The sequence below is a fragment of the Grampus griseus genome (genome assembly GCF_964374135.1).
Source record: "Grampus griseus genome assembly, chromosome: 20".
NCBI classification, from domain to species: domain Eukaryota; kingdom Metazoa; phylum Chordata; class Mammalia; order Artiodactyla; family Delphinidae; genus Grampus; species Grampus griseus.
In genome coordinates this window covers 20,544,505-20,563,524 of record NC_139014.1, presented here as the reverse complement: position 1 = coordinate 20,563,524, position 19,020 = coordinate 20,544,505, and the positions used below count along the sequence as shown (strand labels likewise).

General features: G+C 46.4%; 1 protein-coding gene across 2 annotated transcripts; it reads left to right on the top strand.

Annotated features, from left to right (window-relative positions):
• The first annotated feature begins 5,536 nt into the window (after positions 1-5,536).
• Positions 5,537-16,262, top strand: MSL1 (MSL complex subunit 1). Of its 2 annotated transcripts, XM_082678292.1 has the most exons (9): positions 5,537-6,339; positions 9,007-9,230; positions 10,536-10,918; positions 12,821-12,868; positions 13,320-13,384; positions 14,027-14,094; positions 14,489-14,613; positions 14,755-14,827; positions 15,227-16,262. In XM_082678292.1, the coding sequence occupies exons 1-9, from the start codon at positions 5,572-5,574 to the stop codon at positions 15,315-15,317; spliced, it is 1,845 nt and encodes a 614-aa protein (XP_082534418.1). In that variant the 5' UTR covers positions 5,537-5,571; the 3' UTR covers positions 15,318-16,262. The 2 variants fall into 2 exon arrangements, with proteins under 2 accessions (XP_082534418.1, XP_082534419.1); XM_082678293.1 differs by lacking the exon at positions 12,821-12,868.
• Positions 16,263-19,020: the final 2,758 nt, after the last annotated feature.

Genomic DNA, 19,020 nt, shown 5'->3' with positions numbered 1-19,020 from the left:
TTTTTTTTTTTTTTTTTTTTGGCGGTACGCGGGCCTCCCACTGTTGTGGCCTCTCCCATTGCGGGGGCTCCGGACGCACAGGCTCAGCGGCCATGGCTCATGGGCCTAGCTGCTCTGCAGCATGTGGGATCTTCCCAGACCGGGGCACGAACCCATGTCCCCCGCATCGGCAGGCGGACTTTCAACCACTGTGCCACCAGGGAAGCCCTATTTGTAGACTTTTAAATGATGGCCATTCTGACTGGTGTGAGGTGGTACCTCATTGTAGTTTGATTTGCATTTCTCTAATAATTAAGCTAAGTGTGTGTGTGTGTGTGTGTGTGTGTGTGTGTGTGTGTGTGTGTGTGTGTGTTGTTATTTATTTTTGGCCACACCCAGAGGCATGAGGGATCTTAGTTCCCTGACCAGGGATTGAATCCTTCTCCCTCTGCATTGGAAGCATGGAGTCTTAACCATTGGACCGCCAGGGAAGTCCCACTAAGTATTTTTAAATAGTTGAAAATCTAAAATAATATTTCATGAAACGTGAAAACATATGAAATTTAAACTTCAGTGTTCCTAAATAAAATTTTATAAAATGGTGGGAATGTAATCGCTGGTTGCAGCCTCACCCCAGAGCCTTTGCTTTCAAACAATGAGTCTGCCACCTGTCATTCCCTCTAAATCCCCGTACCACTGGTACCTTAGATTAACCACTCATCATCAGCCACCGCTCATTCATTTACACATTGTCTTTTGTGCTACGGTGGCAGAGTTGAATAGTGCAAGAGACTCCACAGCTGTCAAAGCCTGAAATACTTACCATGTGGCTCTTGAAGAATAGGTCCTGGTATAGACTCCAAAGCAGTGTTTTTCAAATTTGAGGTGCATCAGAATCACCTGGAGGGCTTGTTAAAACACAAGACTGGGCTTCCCTGGTGGCGCAGTGGTTGAGAGTCCGCCTGCCGATGCAGGGGACACGGGTTCGTGCCCCGGTCCTGGAAGATCCCACATGCCGCGGAGCGGCTGGGCCTGTGAGCCATGGCCGCTGGGCCTGCGTGTCCGGAGCCTGTGCTCCATGGTGGGAGAGACCACAACAGTGAGAGGCCCGCGTACCAAAAAAAAAAAAAAAAAAAAAAAAAACAAAACAAAAAAACACAAGACTGCTTGAGTCCCACTGCAGAGTTTCTGATTCATTAGGTCTAGAGTGGGGCCTGAGAATTTGCATTTCTAACAAGTTCCCAGCTGATGCTGATGATGCCAGTCCAGGACCACACTTTGTCTAGTGAGGAAGAAAACATATGCAATTTGTTCATGGAATTGCCATCTGCCTGACCTTAGAAATCTTGACCACAAAGTCCTCCTTCTCCCTCACCCCCTCCTCACACTTTCTATCGATCAAGAAATTCTGCAAATTACTAATAATGTGATAACTATACTCTCAAGCCGTAGATTAACGATTCATCATCTCTCACCTGGACTAACAGCCTGCAAGCTGGCCTCCTGCCTTCCATGCAAAGGTATACTGAAGTTAGCTTTCAAACACAAATCTGATCATTCCACACTCTGGTGGAAATCCTTCGATGTTTCACCTTGGCTGATAAATTAGTTGTCCCTCAGTATCCGAGGGAGATTGGTTCCAAGACCCTGCTCAGGATATCAAAGTCCTCGAATGCTCAAGTCCCTTATATAAAATGGCGTATATTTGCATATAGCTGACGCACATCCTCTAAATCATCTCTAGGTTACTTACAGTAACTAACACAATGTAAATGCTATGTAAATCGTTGTCGGGCTTGCGGCAAATTCAAGTTTTCCTTCTTGGAACTTTCTGGAATTTTTTTTCCTGACTATTTTCTTGTTTTTTTAATGGTCAGCTTTTTAAATTAAATTTATTTACTTATTTATTTTTGGCTGCATTGGGTTTTCGTTGCTGCGTGCAGGCTTTCTCTAGTTGCGGCAAGCAGGGGCTACTCTTTGTTGCAGTGTGCAGTCTTCTCATTGCGGTGGCTTCTCTCGTGGCAGAGCATGGGCTCTAGGCGCACGGGCTTCAGTAGTTGTGGCACACGGGCTCAGTAGTTGTGGCTCGTGGGCTTAGTTGCTCCCCGGCGTGTGGGATCTTCCCAGACCAGGGCTCGAACCTGTGTCCCCTGCATTGGCGGGCGGATTCTTAACCACCGCACCACCAGCGAAGTCCCTTCCTGAATATTTTCAATTTGCAGTTGTTTGCATCTGCAGATGTGGAACCTGCGCATATGGAGGGTCGGCTGTATCCATTTCTTAACTGGGCCTTCAGACCTTAACAATCTGGTCTCAACACACCTTGCTTGCTTTACCCCCTGTACTCCCCAGTATCCAAGCTAAAGTCCAGCCAACTTCTCCTATTTACTCCAACACATCCTTTTATCCCATGCCTAGGCAATGTTCTCACCTCTGTCTGAAATGTCCTCCTATGGCCTCAAGCTTTAAGACCCACTTCAGTTGTCACTTCCTCAATTCCCTCCAGATAATATGTTCTATCTTCTCTGTGCTTCTAGACAACTTTATTCTTCCCTAGGTTTCACTAATTTTTACACTCTATTAATGTTACAAGACTGTCACTCTCAACCAAGCTAAAGGTCAAGGGTACATGCTTTCTCTTAATATAAACAGCTCATTTACTCATTCAATGAATACTTATTAACTGCCTACTTTGTGCCAGGTATGGTTCTAGGGGCTAAGGATACAGCAGTGAACAAAACACAAAGCTCACATTCTAGTGTGAGAGGACAATAAACGAGGTCAATTACATCTTAGATGGTAATAAGTATATGAAAAATATAAAGCAGAAAAGGCAAGGGAGGGTATTTGGAAGAGGTTGTGCGTTTACACAGGGTAACCAGAGAGGAAGGCATGATGAAAAGATGATATTTAGTAAAGAGCTGAAGGAGATGAGAGAGGAAGGTATGTGACTATCTGAAGAAAGAGTGACCCAAGTGGAGGGAACAGCAAGTGAAAGAACCTGAGCAGACACATGTTGGGTGTGTCTGAAGGACAGCAAAGAGGCAAGTGTGGCAGGAGGGGGGTGAGTAAGGGGGAGAGTAGTAGGAGCCAAAGTCAGAGAGCAGTCCCGGGGACTAGATCCCACAAGCCACAATGATGATTTTGTTTTTACTTCAAGTAAGATGGTAAGTCATGAGAGGGTTCTGAGCAGAGAAAGAACATGCTCTGCCTCATATCTTATCAGAATCACGATGGCTGCTGTGTTGAGAACAGACTTAAGTGGGGGAAGGCAAAGCTTGAAACTGAGGGACTAATTACAAGGTTACTGCAATAAAAAAGTGAGATACGATTATGGCACAGATTATGACTCAAGGTGCAAGTTGTGGAGATGCTGCAAAGGTGTGTGATTCTGGATATATATATATTGAAGGGCAATGGGATTGAAGACTGATTGGATGTGGAGTGAGAGAGAAAGGGAGAAAGGCTGTAGAAGAAGCAGGATTTGGGTGAGGGAAATTCAGGAGTGTGATTTTAGACGTACATTTGAAATGCCTGTTACACATCCAAGTGGATATGTCTCCTAGGCAGCTGAATATATGATTTTGGAGTGAGAGGATGATCCCAGAAGAAGATATAAATTTAGGAGTTGCCAGTGTAGAGATGGTATTGAAAGTCTCGACACTGAAAAAGATCACCACTATTCTATATGCCTCCTGCCACACACCTCCTTCACTGGTATCCCTAACTCCAGGACTCCCCTTGCAGATCTGAGGCCATACAGTCTGGTAGAAGAGCGCTGGGGCTCCCTTGGCTTAGCATATTCGCACCCATCTATTTAAAATTTCCAGTGCTCTGTGTTTTGGGGAGGTTTTCACATTAGACCAAAGAATGTTAAGTCATCTCCATCTCCATATAGACTGGAAAAAAAAAATCCCACCTCAACACAAAAGAAAAACAATCAATTAAAACTATTTAAAAGTTTTTCTAGGAGAAATTCTGTGAGGACTTGTTGGCTAAAGTTGCCTGTAAGTTAAGACAGACAGACAGACACACAAAATGAACACTGAAGAGAGAGGACAAAGTGCTCAGCATAGGAGAATACCCTAAAGTATTCCTATTCCCGGTAAAGGTAAAGGTCCCTTCCGAGACTTCCTTTGCCTCAATCCTTCATGAACCCCCAGAAGATGCTAGAAGTGACTTAAGAAGGCTGGGGAGATGGCCGTTGGGAAAGAACTGTCGGTAGTTGGCAATACTTCATTCCAGGGAGGTGGTGGCAACAACTCCCTAGGCAGCAGACATCATGGATTTTCCTCCCTCGGGGAACCAGAGGTCCCCTCCGTTTCTGGCCTGGATCCCTTAGAGACAAAGAACTTCATTCTCTCCCATACCAGTGTGGGGCTGCTGGGGAGTGCTGGGGGTGGAGGGTTAGAATTCTATGCCCAGGAAACACCCATAGGCTCAAACAGGAGCCTGCATCCTGACTGGTCCAGGAGGCGTGCGGGGCCGCTGGGCCCCTCCAGCGAGGGCCAGGCCGGTTGCCAAGGTGCCCGGGGAAGGGGTAATCCAGCGCAGGCCGGGTACGTGGACCGCTCGGTACACTTCCACGGAGGGCGCATCTGCCTCCCGAAGACCCCTTCCCTCCTCTCAACTCCATTCTCTCACGCTCCTCTCTGCCGAGGAGCCTCCGCATTCGCCTTCTACCCGTCCTGGCCCCAGCCCTTTCTTCACTCTTCCTGACCCTCCCCCGGCTTGCCCCTCCCCCGGCAGCCCACCTTCACCCCGCCGCTCCACGGGCTCCTCGGTCCTCGCCCCTCATCCCCGGCCTCCCCTCGCCGGCCCCCCGCGCCGGGGGCCCCCGTGGCCCCTTGCCCGCCTTCCTCGAGGCGGCTGCGGCCCCTTTCACAATAGCGCGGCCCGCCTCCCTCCTCTCCGCTCCCGGTTCGCTCCCGCCCGCTTCCCTCCCGGCGCATGCGCCCTCCGGTCGGCGGCGGCTGCGGTTGTGGCGGCTCCGAGCGGCTCCGTTTTTTTTAAAGGGAAACGCTGAGGCGCCGGGGGTGACTGTGGGGGAGGGGGACCCCGAGCCCGGAGACCCGCGGGGGAGGCGACAGACCCCCTCCCGGAGTAGGAGGGCTTTGGGCGGACCCATCCCTCCCACCCCCTCCTGAGGAGGAGGGGGGGGAAAATGGAGGCTCGGGGCGGCTGAGGCGAGCTCCGGGGCGGGGGGCCGGGGCGGGGAAGGGGGTGTGTGGGGTGGGGAGACGAGGCGGGCCCGGCCGGGCCAGGGGGGGCCGAAGCGAGCTCCGGGGATGAGCTCGGGGGCGGCTGGGTGCGAGCTCCTGCCTCTGAGGCGAAGGCGGCGGCGGCGGCAGCAGAGGCGGCGGCGAGGCCCCCATGGGCCGGCGGCGGGCCTCAGCCGCGGCCTCCACTTCTCCGCACGCCGGCGGGATGGCGCCCGGGCCCCGGAGGAGCCGCGCTAGCCAAGGCCTGCTGCCGCGCTGCTGAGGCGAGCCCGCCAAACTCCCCTCCCCCTCCTCCGTCCTCGACCCCCCGCACCTCACCCCTTCCCCACCCCCTCCTCCGTTTCGGTCCCCGGCGCTGCTCCGGACCACTATGACCATGAGATCCGCAGTGTTCAAGGCGGCCGCGGCCCCTGCCGGCGGCAACCCTGAGCAGCGACTGGACTACGAGCGAGCTGCGGCGCTGGGCGGGCCCGAGGACGAGCCCGGGGCGGCCGAAGCCCACTTCCTCCCCCGGCACCGTAAGCTCAAGGAGCCGGGGCCTCCGCTGGCCTCCTCCCAGGGCGGGAGCCCTGCGCCCTCCCCGGCCGGCTGCGGCGGCAAGGGCCGGGGCTTGTTACTCCCGGCCGGGGCGGCCCCCGGGCAGCAGGAAGAGAGCTGGGGCGGCTCGGTGCCCTTGCCCTGTCCGCCCCCGGCCACCAAACAAGCTGGCATTGGGGGGGAGCCAGCGGCAGCCGGAGCCGGCTGCAGTCCCCGACCCAAGTATCAGGCGGTGCTGCCCATTCAGACGGGCTCTCTCGTGGCGGCGGCCAAAGAGCCTACGCCCTGGGCTGGGGACAAGGGTGGGGCGGCTCCCCCAGGTGCCACCGCCTCGGACCCGGCGGGACCCCCACCACTACCTCTGCCCGGGCCGCCACCCCTCGCGCCCACCGCCGCCGCCGGAACCCTGGCGGCCAGCGAGGGCCGATGGAAGAGTACGAGGAAGAGCCCTCTCGGGGGTGGCGGCGGCTCGGGAGCCTCCAGTCAGGCCGCCTGCCTCAAACAGATCCTTCTGCTGCAATTGGACCTCATCGAACAGCAGCAGCAGCAGCTGCAGGCCAAGGAGAAGGAGATCGAGGAGCTGAAGTCAGAGAGAGACACGGTACGGGAGGGGTTAATCTGCGTTCGGGACTAGGAGCGAGTTGTGCGCATGCTCGGGGGAAGGGGGCTGTAGGAGGTTAAGGTATCCCTAGGTTAGGGGTAAGGAGGTTGGCCACCAACGTAGGAGTCTTCTTAGTTAACGGGTCCTTGGGAGCCAGGCCCACAGACACACGTTGGGTTGGAGGGAGGGGTTAAAGGGCAACCTCCCAGGGGGAGGGGGAGGGGGAGGGGAAGTTTCAGGTGCCAAAGGGTTAATTTAAAATGACAGCCCCAGACGTGTGGGAAAGACGTTTAGAGTGGGAAAAGACCTGATTTGTGAGGGGTTGAAAAATGAAAAGGTGGGATACATATGTGGTGGCTTTATGGAAGGGGTTAACTTAAAGAGCTTTGCGTTATAAATGTATTCTGGAGGAGAGGGCCATAGCAGCTGTTGCTCTAAGCACTGCTGTAGCATCTTTAGACAGAGTAGTAGGCCTTTTAATTGGCAGAGGGGTCGAGGTGATTCACAGTGGAACCCTATTACAGCTTTTTAAAATGATATTAAGAGAATCATCACCTTTGATTTCAGACAGTTTTTCATAGGAATCTGAGTTATAAAACATGACCTGCTAACCAGCTCCCTTGTATGAGCATGGTGTTTAGAGGCTGGAAGGTTTTTAAGGCATCAGGGGAAATTAAGCTTATTAAATGTATTAAGTAGACCAAAATTTTTTCCCCTATATTAGAATCTTAGGGTAGTAGGGAAGTCATTTATTATTTCTTTGTACTTCTGAGGAGCACGACTATATAGGGTTATTTTTACTGCAGCAGTAGTTAAGGGCACCTTATGTGTTAAAACATATTCCTCCAGATATCAGGAAAGCTGTGGTGGTGGGATATTACTGTGCTAGCATACCTTACAGCTGCCTAAAAATAAACATGGTTTCTACAATTGTTGTGTTCAGGCTGCAGCAGTCTCTCTCTCTCCCTCCCTCTCCCTCTCCCTCTCCCTCTCCCTCTCCCTCTCCCTCTCTCTCTCTCTTTCTCTCTCTCTCTCTCTCTCTCTCTCTCCCTCTCCCTCTCTCCCTCTCTCCCTCTCTCCCTCCCTCCCTCTCTCCCTCTCTCCCTCTCTCCCTCTCTCCCTCTCTCCCTCTTTCCCTCTCTCCCTCTCTCCCTCTCTCCCTCCCTCTCCCTCTCTGGCGTTGTGTGCGCCAAGGGCTGAGCAGGAGAGCAGAGGGCTGTTCATTTTGTTTGCTTTCCAAATGAATCTCTCCAGGCAGCGACTGTTTTATTGGAGAATGCATTCTGCAAGGTGGAATGGGAGCTGGGGCCGGTCTCATTAAAATATCTCATGGTGTTGATTTGTGGAAGTTACTCAACATGGAGGTGGCACTGCTCAGCTACTGTACTGCAGTCTAGGGGTGTGATGGTACTGTAATTACAACACATCGTGTCCTTATTTGGGGGGGGGGAGGCGGGAAGAGAACGACCAGTGAAGGAGAAGAAATCAAGGAAATGTCACCCATAAACCGTGTTTAAGTAATGTTAAGGCTGTGAATCAAAACAGAAGATGAAATGAGAATGTGGCTGACAGGGGGGCTCTCTGCTGATTGTGGAGGTTTCTGTTCAGTACCTGAGGTAATGGCCCCTTTGCAGACTTTCCTAGGCAGGAAAAGCAGGGTGAGTTAAGGATAGAGTGTCAGTCTGAACTTGGCATTCATTGCCTCTGTTGTGTATTGCAGTCTTAGCGATGCTTAAGCTTGTTTCTCTTATTCCAGTTGTTGTTTGGCCTCTCATGAAATCTGTGCAGCTAAGTGGATGTAATGAAGTCAACATTAATATCACAGTCTAACCCAAATAAAATTCTTATTATAGGGTGTAAGTAGCACATTTGGCATCTTTTCTCAGAACATTTTAATGTGAACTTTTCAATGATAATAGACTTCCATTTCCTGTTTGATTATGTGGTCCTCCCTTTAACTAGAATTAAAAGACTTTGTTTTCAATATTCAGACAAATAGGTATAATTTTTTTGTTATCTCAAATGCAAAGCAATATGTATATTTGATGATTGATGGGATTTATGGGTACTGGTTCTTTTATAATTCTTCCAAATTGAGTGTTCATTATTTAGGTGGCACTTCCCCACCCCCACCCCACCCGCCTTCAAATAACACTGCAATCCCTAGTGGCACTGTGATTGTGTGAGCTTTTAATTCCTTCTCAATGTACTGTCTGGACTTTGTCCTTGTGTATAGTGTTTTGGAGTGGAAGTAGAGAGGATAGGGTTTGGAGAACCTTAGGGCCTCCTAAAAGAACATTAAGGTTAATTCTGGAAACTCCCAAACTGACTTGGAGCCACATGGTTAGCAGTAGCAGAGACCATGCCATTTAAAAGGCATGTTGTGGCCCCTCCCAGTGAAGAGGATTTTCTTTCAGAAGAATGAAGTACAAATTCCCCCATGCCCCTCCCCAACTAGTTTAGCCCCTAAAATCAAGCAGTGTACCTTGTCTTCTCTATTGTGTTTAAGAAAATCTATTCAGATTAATGTCTGCCTGTTAAAAATAAGTTGAATTGCTATGGTTCATGGAAAGAGGCAGAAGACCATACTGATTCGCAAATAGGGCTAAGCACCTGTGTTTAATTTTTTTGTTTTTTAAGTCTGCATTTTGCCATTCTCTCTTTTAGCTCCTTGCTCGGATTGAACGTATGGAAAGGCGGATGCAGCTGGTAAAGAAGGATAACGAGAAGGAAAGGCACAAGCTGTTTCAGGGCTATGAAACTGAAGAGAGAGAGGAAACGGAGATATCCGAGAAAATTAAACTGGAGTGCCAGCCGGAGCTTTCCGAGACATCCCAGACTCTGCCTCCCAAGCCTTTCTCCTGTGGGCGGAGTGGAAAGGGACACAAAAGGTGTGCTGATAACTTTGTTACACTGTCTGGACATGAGGTCACCTGTTTCCAGTGACTGAGAGTAAGGGATTAGGACTTATGAATTTGTTTTAATAGAACTATATCTTGAATCATGAGGTCTTCTGTGCTGAGAAACTGTCTTGAAACATTCTTGCGCAGACTATGTACGTCTGTTAGGAACATTTTGGTCACCGTAGTAACTACAGAATGCAGAGTACATCATAAAGAGAATGGGCAACAAATGTGACAGCTGAGTTTCTTAAAGAAAACTATAGCCCTTCACTTCAAGTTAGGAAGTGTTAAATTCCTTCATTGCATCAGGCACTGGTAGACATTAAAATGTAAGCTCTAAGTGTCCTTGGACTCGAAGAGATTAGTCTAGCTATAAGGATGGCATAGGTTTTGAAAACTCAGAATTCAACTGCAATAAAATATGCAGATAGACAACAGTGATACAAACTATTCAGAGATTAAAGATTATTGTGCGTTAAAATAGTGAAACTTTAAGGAGGAGATGGATCTTGAAAAAGAAGTATAGAATTTAGATTGGTAAAAAGGAGAGGAGATGGCATCCTAGAAGTGTGTGTGTGTGTGTGTGTGTGTGTGTGTGTGTGTGTGTGTGTGTGTAGACTGGTGGGAGAAAGAGAGCCAGAAGATAGCAAGAAAAAAGAAACAGAGATTGTAATTAACATGGTGTAGGTTTGGAGGGGTAGAATAAGAGACTGGTCTCTGGCTGACAGGAATGAAACAGGCCACAAAGTAGAGGCCTCTAATGTTAGCTAAAGGGTCTTTTTTTTTTTTTTTTTTTTTTTTTGCGGTACGCGGGCCTCTCACTGTTGTGGCCTCTCCCGTTGCGGAGCACAGGCTCCGGACGCGCAAGCTCAGTGGCCATGGCTCACGGGCCCAGCCGCTTCGCGGCATGTGGGATCTTCCTGGACCGGGGCACGAACCCGTGTCCCCTGCATCAGCAGGCAGACTCTCAACCACTGCGCCACCAGGGAAGCCCCAGCTAAAGGATCTTGAATAAAATAGGGACCTTTTTAGATTTAGTAGGCAGTAGGATACTAGTAGAGGTTCTTAAGCATGGAAACTCACTTGTTCAACAAACATTTACTAAGGGCCTATTATATATACTGTTAAGCATGAAGCTGTTCCTGCTCATGACAGCCAAATGAACGCAGATATTTAGATACTTGAATACTGGTTATTTTGAAGCAAGCTAGTTCTCTTGCCCCAAAATGTAATCAAATTAGATTTTATTCAAGAGTCAATAAATTCTATAATGTTTTCTTCCCTATCTAATAGGAAATCCCCATTTGGAAGTACAGAAAGAAAGATTCCTGTTAAAAAGCTGGCTCCTGAATTTTCAAAAGTCAAAACAAAAACTCCTAAGCACTCTCCTGTTAAAGAGGAACCCTGTGGTTCCTTATCTGAAACTGTTTGTAAACGTGAATTGAGGAGCCAGGAAACTCCAGAAAAGCCCCGGTCTTCAGTGGACACCCCGCCAAGACTCTCGACTCCCCAGAAGGGACCCAGCACCCATCCCAAGGAGAAAGCCTTCTCAAGTGAGATAGAAGATTTGCCGTACCTTTCCACCACAGAAATGTATTTGTGTCGTTGGCACCAGCCTCCCCCATCACCGTTACCATTACGGGAATCCTCTCCAAAGAAGGAGGAGACTGTAGCAAGTAAGGCATAGAGAACACTTGCTCTTATACCCTAGTGGTGGCGGTCAAGCTAACAAGTGTGAAAATGCCTTTGGCATTTTTAAAAAAGTGCAATCAATAAAGCAGAGTTCTGTCAAGAATGAGTAAGTTAACAGCCAGAGACAGACACTGTGCAGGCATTGCAAATAGATGGAATTACAGCAAAATGTGCTCAATGTATTTGCCTGCTTACAACACTGGGAGATGTGTTTGCCAGTAAGTTGCTCATCACAAGAGCACCAGACTTGGGGGTGTAATCTCCGGCAACTTGCATGCCCTCTGAAAGAAGGGTTTTCTGTGCTGTGAAATGCATAGAACTTATACTTTGCCATGCACGACTGTTCCTGCAATTGATATTGTGTGAAACCTGGGAGGGTGGTCTTTGGGTGTTCTCAGGGGCCAATGGTAATTTTTGGGTTGGGGAGCCAGTTTGGGGTGGGGAATTTCACCTGGGCCTCCGCTCTTTAACTATATAAACATTTATCTGTATCTCTATGTCCCGGTCTGGGGGGCAGGAGGAATCTGCCAAAGACCAACAGTCTTACTTTATCTTACGATACTTCACAAAGGTTCTAAATGTGAAGAGTTTACTTGGATTGCAGTAGCCCATTGGTTGTTCATATATTTAAATAAAATGGTCTACAAACTATTTTTCAAACAATAAGGACTATCTTGGGATATCTGAGCTGCTTGGGATGGGTGTGGGGTATGGGACCTTGGTCTTCATTCCCTTTTTTTTCTTCATGGCTTCCACACAGAGATGCTCCCCTATCTCCTACATCAACCAGTAACTGGAATGTGCCTTCAATCGTGTAATGTTAGTCTGTGACAGTCACAGCGGGTGCTCCGGGGTGATGGTGGGGAAGCCTTGGATAGAGTCACAGCCCTGAGTTTCTGATGCTGTGTCTTGCCCTAGTAGGGATGGGGATGGGAATCCATTCCAGTAAGACAAGAGCATTCTCCAGGCTTTGTTTGGCTGTTCTGGTGACAAAATTAAGTGGGGAAGATAGATTACTCTTCTTAATTATCTAAAATTCATTAGGCCTTACACTTGAGTACATGCGATAGACCAGGACCCTGATCTAGGCTCAGGTTTTTTGTTGGTTCAGTTAGTTGAACAGGTTCATCCTTAATGGTTAACCTTCTTGCTGCCATGGCAATGCTGTGTAACAAGAGAAACCGTGAAGCAATTTCCCATCCGGGATTGGGAAATGGCTTAGTCCGGAGCTGTTCTGTGTGACTGGCTATTTTTGAAAACCCTTTCTGCCCTAGTACAGAAAATTCCAAACACGTCTAATATTGTGGGCCTAGCAGTACAGAAAGAGTCTGATTGGGGGGAATCCCAGTCCTTTGAGGACCCTGAGTTGTGAATAAACGTGTGAATCCTTATTCTTGACGCCCCTATCTCAAGAGGAAGTCTCAATGGCTTGTTCTAAGGAAGCCAAAGTCTTTGTGCATGTTGTTCAGGCTGGACCAGCAAGGTAGTTTGTTTGGAGGGAGGAGGGAGCTGTTTCAGAAGACTACATATGTAAGTTTTGAGAACACTGATCTTTTATTTGAAAAATAGGGTCAACTTTTACTCACCTGCCATGTTCTGAGTTTAAGGTTTGATATCCTTGGCCATCAACTGTTGCAGGGAAACCACCCTAAATAATGAAGAAAAGAAGTCGTCTCAGTGTAAAAAAAAAAGTGGTGGGCTTATTTTCTTTTCTTTTGTCTGTTGTTCCCTCTTCCCCTCCCCCAGAGAGAAATTCTCAAAAGAACAACTCAAAAAACCAAAATGGCTTCCTAGTGAGAACTTCAGTGATGATCCTTTCCTCCATTTTGGGTATGGGCTTTTTTTCTTTTTACACTGAGGTGATTCTTCTTTCCTGCATTATTTAGGGTGTCTGATGCCATCAAGTGTTGCAGGAGAAACTTCAGTCTTGGCTGGTGAGTAGAATAGGAACTGTGCTGGCTGGGTCTGGGGTGGGGGTGGTGGGATGGTGGATGGTTGGGAGCTGCATTCCCCATCAGTTGGATGGGGGAGAGTGAGATTCCTTGGTGTATGATTACACTATAGACTTCAAAATGACTACAAATTTCAGTTGTTTTTCAGGAACTGCAATAGCATCCATTATGTGAATTGTCAGGTATTGGTTTAGGGTTTTTTGTGATCCTGTGTTTGGCAGACTGCAATGGCATTTTAGGTTCTTTTAATACCGTAGCAAGGACACTGAATATGGCTTCAGGTGAGGCCATAGAATGGATTCCTATCACTTGGTAACTTTGTCTTATCTGGGAGAGATCTCTTGTCCTAGTGAATAGTAGGTTGTGTGACCTTGGATTTAAGGGTGGTTCCACCCCTCCTCCCTTTCTTTCTCTCTTTCTTTTTTCTTTCCAGTTCCTTCTTGGAGGGACCACTCAGTAGAGCCTCTAAGGGACCCAAATCCTTCAGACCTTTTGGAGGTAGGTACCTAAGACCTGTCAGTAGAAGGGAGTGAGAGAGAGAAATGGGGCTGTTACTTGAATATGTCATTGTAACTGTATGGATGGATTAAATAGAACTTTGAAGCAAGAAGGTAACTTGAGAGATTATCTAGTCCAACTCCTTTGTTGTATAGATGAGAAAACTGAGGTCCAGAGTGGCTAAGTGATTTATTAAAAAATAAATAACTAGGGAATGTTCAAAACAAAGCTAGATTCCATGCTACGTAGAAAAGTTAGCGTGTACCACTCAGCAACAGAATTATATATTCCAACCTCATTTGACTCTTATAAGTTTGATACTTACTTTAAACTCAGACTCTTATAAAGTATAGAGGTAGGGAGGGTTTGTGGCAGTCTCAAGGGTTGTTTCAGTTTGATGTGACTTTCACCTTGGAAAATTATAGAAATGATTTTGGAATATGGAGATTCTACAGGGTAGGGGTGGGGAAAGGAGTATGTGTTTTGTTGATTTTGTTACCAGGAGGTTCCTATGATATCCATAGAACTCACAGACTCAGGTGGGACCTGAAGGTGAAAGATTTTACATTCCTGGAAGCTGGAAATGAGTATACATGTGTCACACGGTGATAAGTAGCTTATCAGCTGCTATTCTTTACACAGAACCTGGATGACAGTGTGTTTTCGAAGCGGCATGCAAAACTGGAGCTGGATGAGAAGAGAAGGAAAAGGTGAGGCTGGAGATGTCCATTCTGGGGACAACTGAGCCCTATAGGACCCTAACCTCTCTTATCTATGCTGAGGGGAGCCCTGGAGCTCTTAATACTTTTCAATTACTCAATTGGTTGAGTATCAGAGTGTGAAGTGGTTGTTGTTATACACGTTTGGCCTCTTTTTCTTCTGGGGAACACCAACACATGATCTAGACTGCCAGACCTATACAGCTCTTCCCTAACCAAGCAGGCGGTTCTCTTTACCCCCGTACCCCTCCCCACCCCCCATCCCCCATCTAGAAGACTCAGCAGAGATCTCCCTAGCATCTGGATTGTGTGAGTTGCCTTTATAGAGCTGGTTTTCAGTAATGTTGGGTTTGTTTGTTTTGTTTGTCTGGTTTGTTTTTCCCAGATGGGATATTCAGAGGATCAGGGAACAAAGAATTTTACAGCGACTGCAGCTCAGAATGTATAAAAAGAAAGGAATTCAGGAATCTGAGCCCGAGGTTACCTCATTTTTCCCTGAGCCAGATGATGGTAAGTTTTGTTTATCTAAAAGAGTACAGGGCTCCAGGATACAACTTGCTCTGAATGAATGCAGTATTTTGGAACAGGTATAGTTGCTAGACATTTTCCATCTGTGTCACTAACAAGGTCCCGTTTGGCTTTCTTCCGTAGTTGAAAGTTTGATGATTACCCCCTTCTTGCCTGTTGTAGCATTTGGACGACCATTACCAAAACTAACTCCACAGTAAGTATAAAGTTTTTTCCCCTCCTCTCTCAGGTAGTCTGTGCTTCACCTCCCTTCCAGACTTCATGAAAGCCTAGATATAAGGTGGAATAGCTGGCTTAGGGATAGCCATGGCTCTTTGACAGAAGTGAGGCTGCCTGGGCCACTAGTTTTTGCAGTGATAAGATTCCCAAGCCAGGAATTAGGAGGATTGCTTTTTGAATTAGAAATAGATTATTCAATCACTTTAATAGCACACCATTGCTCTGGCTTTGAGGCAGGAAAGACAATCTAAACCTGGGACTTGGGAGTCAGGGCTAGGAGTGGTAAAGGGCATAGTGTCTTTTTCTGAGTTAGTCTCATGTCCATACTGAGTTTCTTCTAGTCTTGCAGGTTGATTTCTGTATCCTTTTTTGCCAGGAATTTTGAGCTGCCCTGGTTGGATGAGCGTAGCCGATGCAGGTTGGAGATCCAGAAGAAGCAAACACCTCATCGGACATGTAGGAAATAGCTGTGCTGGCAAGAACCTTCTGTCTTCAGATAGTTGTAGCATGCCATTCCCAGAGAGTGGCAGAGACCTGTATATGTGACCGATGTCCTCATGTATGTTATCATTCGCTGGTAATGCCCTTCCATACTCCCCTGATCTTGGTTTTGTTTTCATCACTCTGATTTCACAAATACTCTTTCACTGGGCTAATTGTGAATTATGGAGGGTGATTGGGATTTCTTTTCCCCTTTTGGGGAAATGAACTCTCAAGCTAAATCTATAGGATGGCAGATTTGGAAGCTTCAGGGGTCTGCTTCTCTACATTTGCCTATGTTAAAAGGGTGAAAGGGCTCTCTTCATTAGACTTTTGGAAGATGAAGCAACCCCTGCCTTTAGAGCTGTGCCTGCATGGCACTCTTCTTGCCCTGGTATACCCTTCCTTATAGTGTGAGCATAGTGGTTTTTACCCTAAAACAAAACAAAACAAAAAACCTCACCATGAGCTTAAGGACCAGATGAGGAATAACAAGTGACGTGATAAAGCAAGTCATCTTCACAGGGTAGAAAAGAGGTTGGAGTTGGTAGATAAATATCTGAAAAGACAGTTCTCTTAAAACTATCCTGTGATATAGCCATGTGGGAAGGGATGTTTGGCTGTGATTATTTTCTTAGTTAATGGGTAACTGAATTTCTTCCCCCACCCCTCAAAGAATAAAATCTTCTGAAAAGAGAATGAGGATGGTAAGTTTGGGACCAGTCATGGCTCTAAACAAAAGCCGTTGGTGTTTGGGGATGGCATGCCAGATCCTGTATAGATGTCTTTGTGTCACATCACTTCTCCAGTATTCCTTAGTTGGGTTTTATCCTTTTAGCTGAGCTCTTGGTGGTGGGATAGAGATTTAGGGAGGGTGGGGGTGTGTGTGGAAATATGTGCTTCCTTTGGCTGGCAAATGTCTACATCTTGAAACAAACAGATGTACCTAATGAGCTTCTCCGTTCATTTTGTAAAAATAGATTTGTATGTGTACCATCTTAGTTCCCCCCTCCCACCCACCTCCCACCCCACCCCCATTTTGTTAAAAGAATTTCAGGACAGCACTCCAGGCCACTTTGGTCTCAGTGTAAGATCCCTGTAACTATCTGGAAGGAAAATAGAGCCAAGACCTCTGGTCTTAAATATATAGGAATTGCCTTTCTTTAGTCTTCAGGACTATTGTATGAAAACAAGTAGGGGTCTAATCTCCTAGAAGGTAGGGGCTTTTATCCTTGAAGAGAATATGTCCCCAGATTATTAGCACTTTTAGAGGAGAAGCCAAGGTATGTAGGATGTGTGGCCGGCCCATCAGTGGAGCATGAGAGAATGGGATACCATTGTGGGAAGGGAAGAAAAAAGTTCCTCAGGGGCCTCCCACTGCTAAAGCTTTTTGTGAGATGTTGATCTGTGCTCCCTGAGTTTGACTTTTAAAGGAATTACTCTGGCAGCACATGTAGTATTCTTGGATGATCTTGCTGCTCTTATTTCTCCTTTGTGTGTGTGTGTGTGTGTGTGTGGCTATGGGTTTTCATTTGTAACTCCATCTGCTTAGGAGAGTGGGCTCTCCACAAGGGAACCTGCTGTGAACTTCATTGCAGCAAGAATGTAGAGAGAAATAGGACTTATTCCACTAGGGGCTCTCATCTCACACCTTAAGGAGAGGAAGGAGATTTCTAGAAAAACTGGGCCAGATTTTCTTTGTTCTCCATCATTTTAATATGGCAAGCTGTTTGGCTTTCCTACTCTGACCTATGTTATGTTCCTTTATAATGTGCCCAAGAAGAAAAAGACCAGTCAGTGTCTCTTTTATTCCTTGATTCCTCTCAGTTTCTTCTTGATTTTCAGCATTTGTCAGACTCCTAATTTGGGTATGCATTAGCAAACTTAGCCTTTATGTTTGTGCCTATCCAGCAGACTCCCCAGATTTTGAACTTGAGTTAGACTAAGAGGAATCCATGGGTGCTATCTGGCCAGTCTTAAGTGGATTCTATTTCCTTGGTTCTCCCTCTACCTAGGACCTCTTATTTTATTGTCCCCTCTTCTAGATCAATTCTCCTTTGATTTGGATATGTTGAAGTTTTGTTGAGAAGGAGGTTGGAGAGTAGATTAGCAAAGTTCCAAGAGCAAAATTACAGTGTGTTGAAGTGTGGGGGGAAAATTAGTCTTATTTTTTCCCTACATGGGATACAACACTGAAATTCAATCTTCAACTGAAGGACCTGCAGTTCTCCTAAAACACAGTTCTTTGTTTCTTTCCTTAACAAAGTTTAAGCTAGTGTTAATAAATTAAAAAGAGAAATTGCTTGTCTGTCCACTTCAGCTTTGTTTTATGCCCGTTTCATATTGTTGTCTGTGTTGTAATTCATACTTTTGATACCATTTCTGATGTGTAAAATTGGTTGTCTTGTAAATATCTTATAAAGAGTTCAATTGTAAATAAACTATTGTGGCTGTTAATTTTGAACTTCTGCTTCAATTTATTAGATTTATTGGGAAGCATTAAACAATTCTGCTTGTATATTTTAAAAGACTAGAAAAAGAAATCCATTTTCACAAAATAGAAAAACACTATTTTCCCTTTTATATGAGATATTAACTTCCATTTGTGTATGAACACAATGTATGTTTCATCCCTCTTTGTCCTGTGTTCTTCCTTACACATAATTGGCAACTTTAAAAACAAGAGATGATAGGATACTTGGTGCCTGGTGTCTAAATTAGTAAAACCTCAGTTGGAAAGACCTTAGAGGTCATCTAGTCTGACTCCAATACATGATTTCCCTTTGACAACATTCCAGACAAATGAAGTCCAGCTTCTCCTTTAACACTTTGTTTTCTCTTATACGTTTTTTTCTAAATGTTAGAAAATTCTTCCTCGTTGACAAAATCTAACTTCTTGTAACTCGAGCCCACTGGTTCTTGCTTTGCCTTCTAGGGTGATGAAAAAATATCAATTCCTCCTTTCCTCATAGTCCCTCAAATAGTTAAAGTTTGCTGTGGCAATCCCAATCTTCATGGTTAACATTCAGAGATTTTACAATTGTTCCTCAAAAGAAAGGATCTTGAATGTTTCAGTTCTCTGGATGATTTGCTCATGTCCATTTAAAAATTGAATCCAGGGGCTTCCCTGGTGGTGCAGTGGTTAAGAATCCGCCTGCCAACGCAGGGGACTTGGGTTTGAGCCCTGGTCCGGGAAGATCCCACATGCTGCGGAGCAACTAAGCCCCGTGCACCACAACTACTGAGCCTGTGCCCTAGAGCCCGTGCTCCACAACAAGAGAAGCCACCGCAATGAGAGGCCCGCAAACCACAATGGAGAGTAGCCCCTGCTCGCCGCAACTAGAGAAAGCCCACGTGCAGCAACAAAGACCCAATGCAGCCAAAAATAAATAAATAAATTTATATAAAAAAAAAATTGAATCCAGACCAAACAACTGAAAGGCGAAGTGGCAGACTATCACTTTCCTTATTTAGACACTAAACTTGGCAGCTTTACTATATCAATTTACTTTGAGATAGATAGGATCCTCTGGGTCTTTTTTTTTTTTTCTTTCTGTTAACACTTATTAGATCACACATCCTCCATTTTGAACTCAGGCAGTTGGTTTCTGGAGCTGTATTTACAAGTTGTCACATTTGACCACTTGTTTAACCAGCTGAGATCTGTTTGGATCCTGATTATATCTCTGA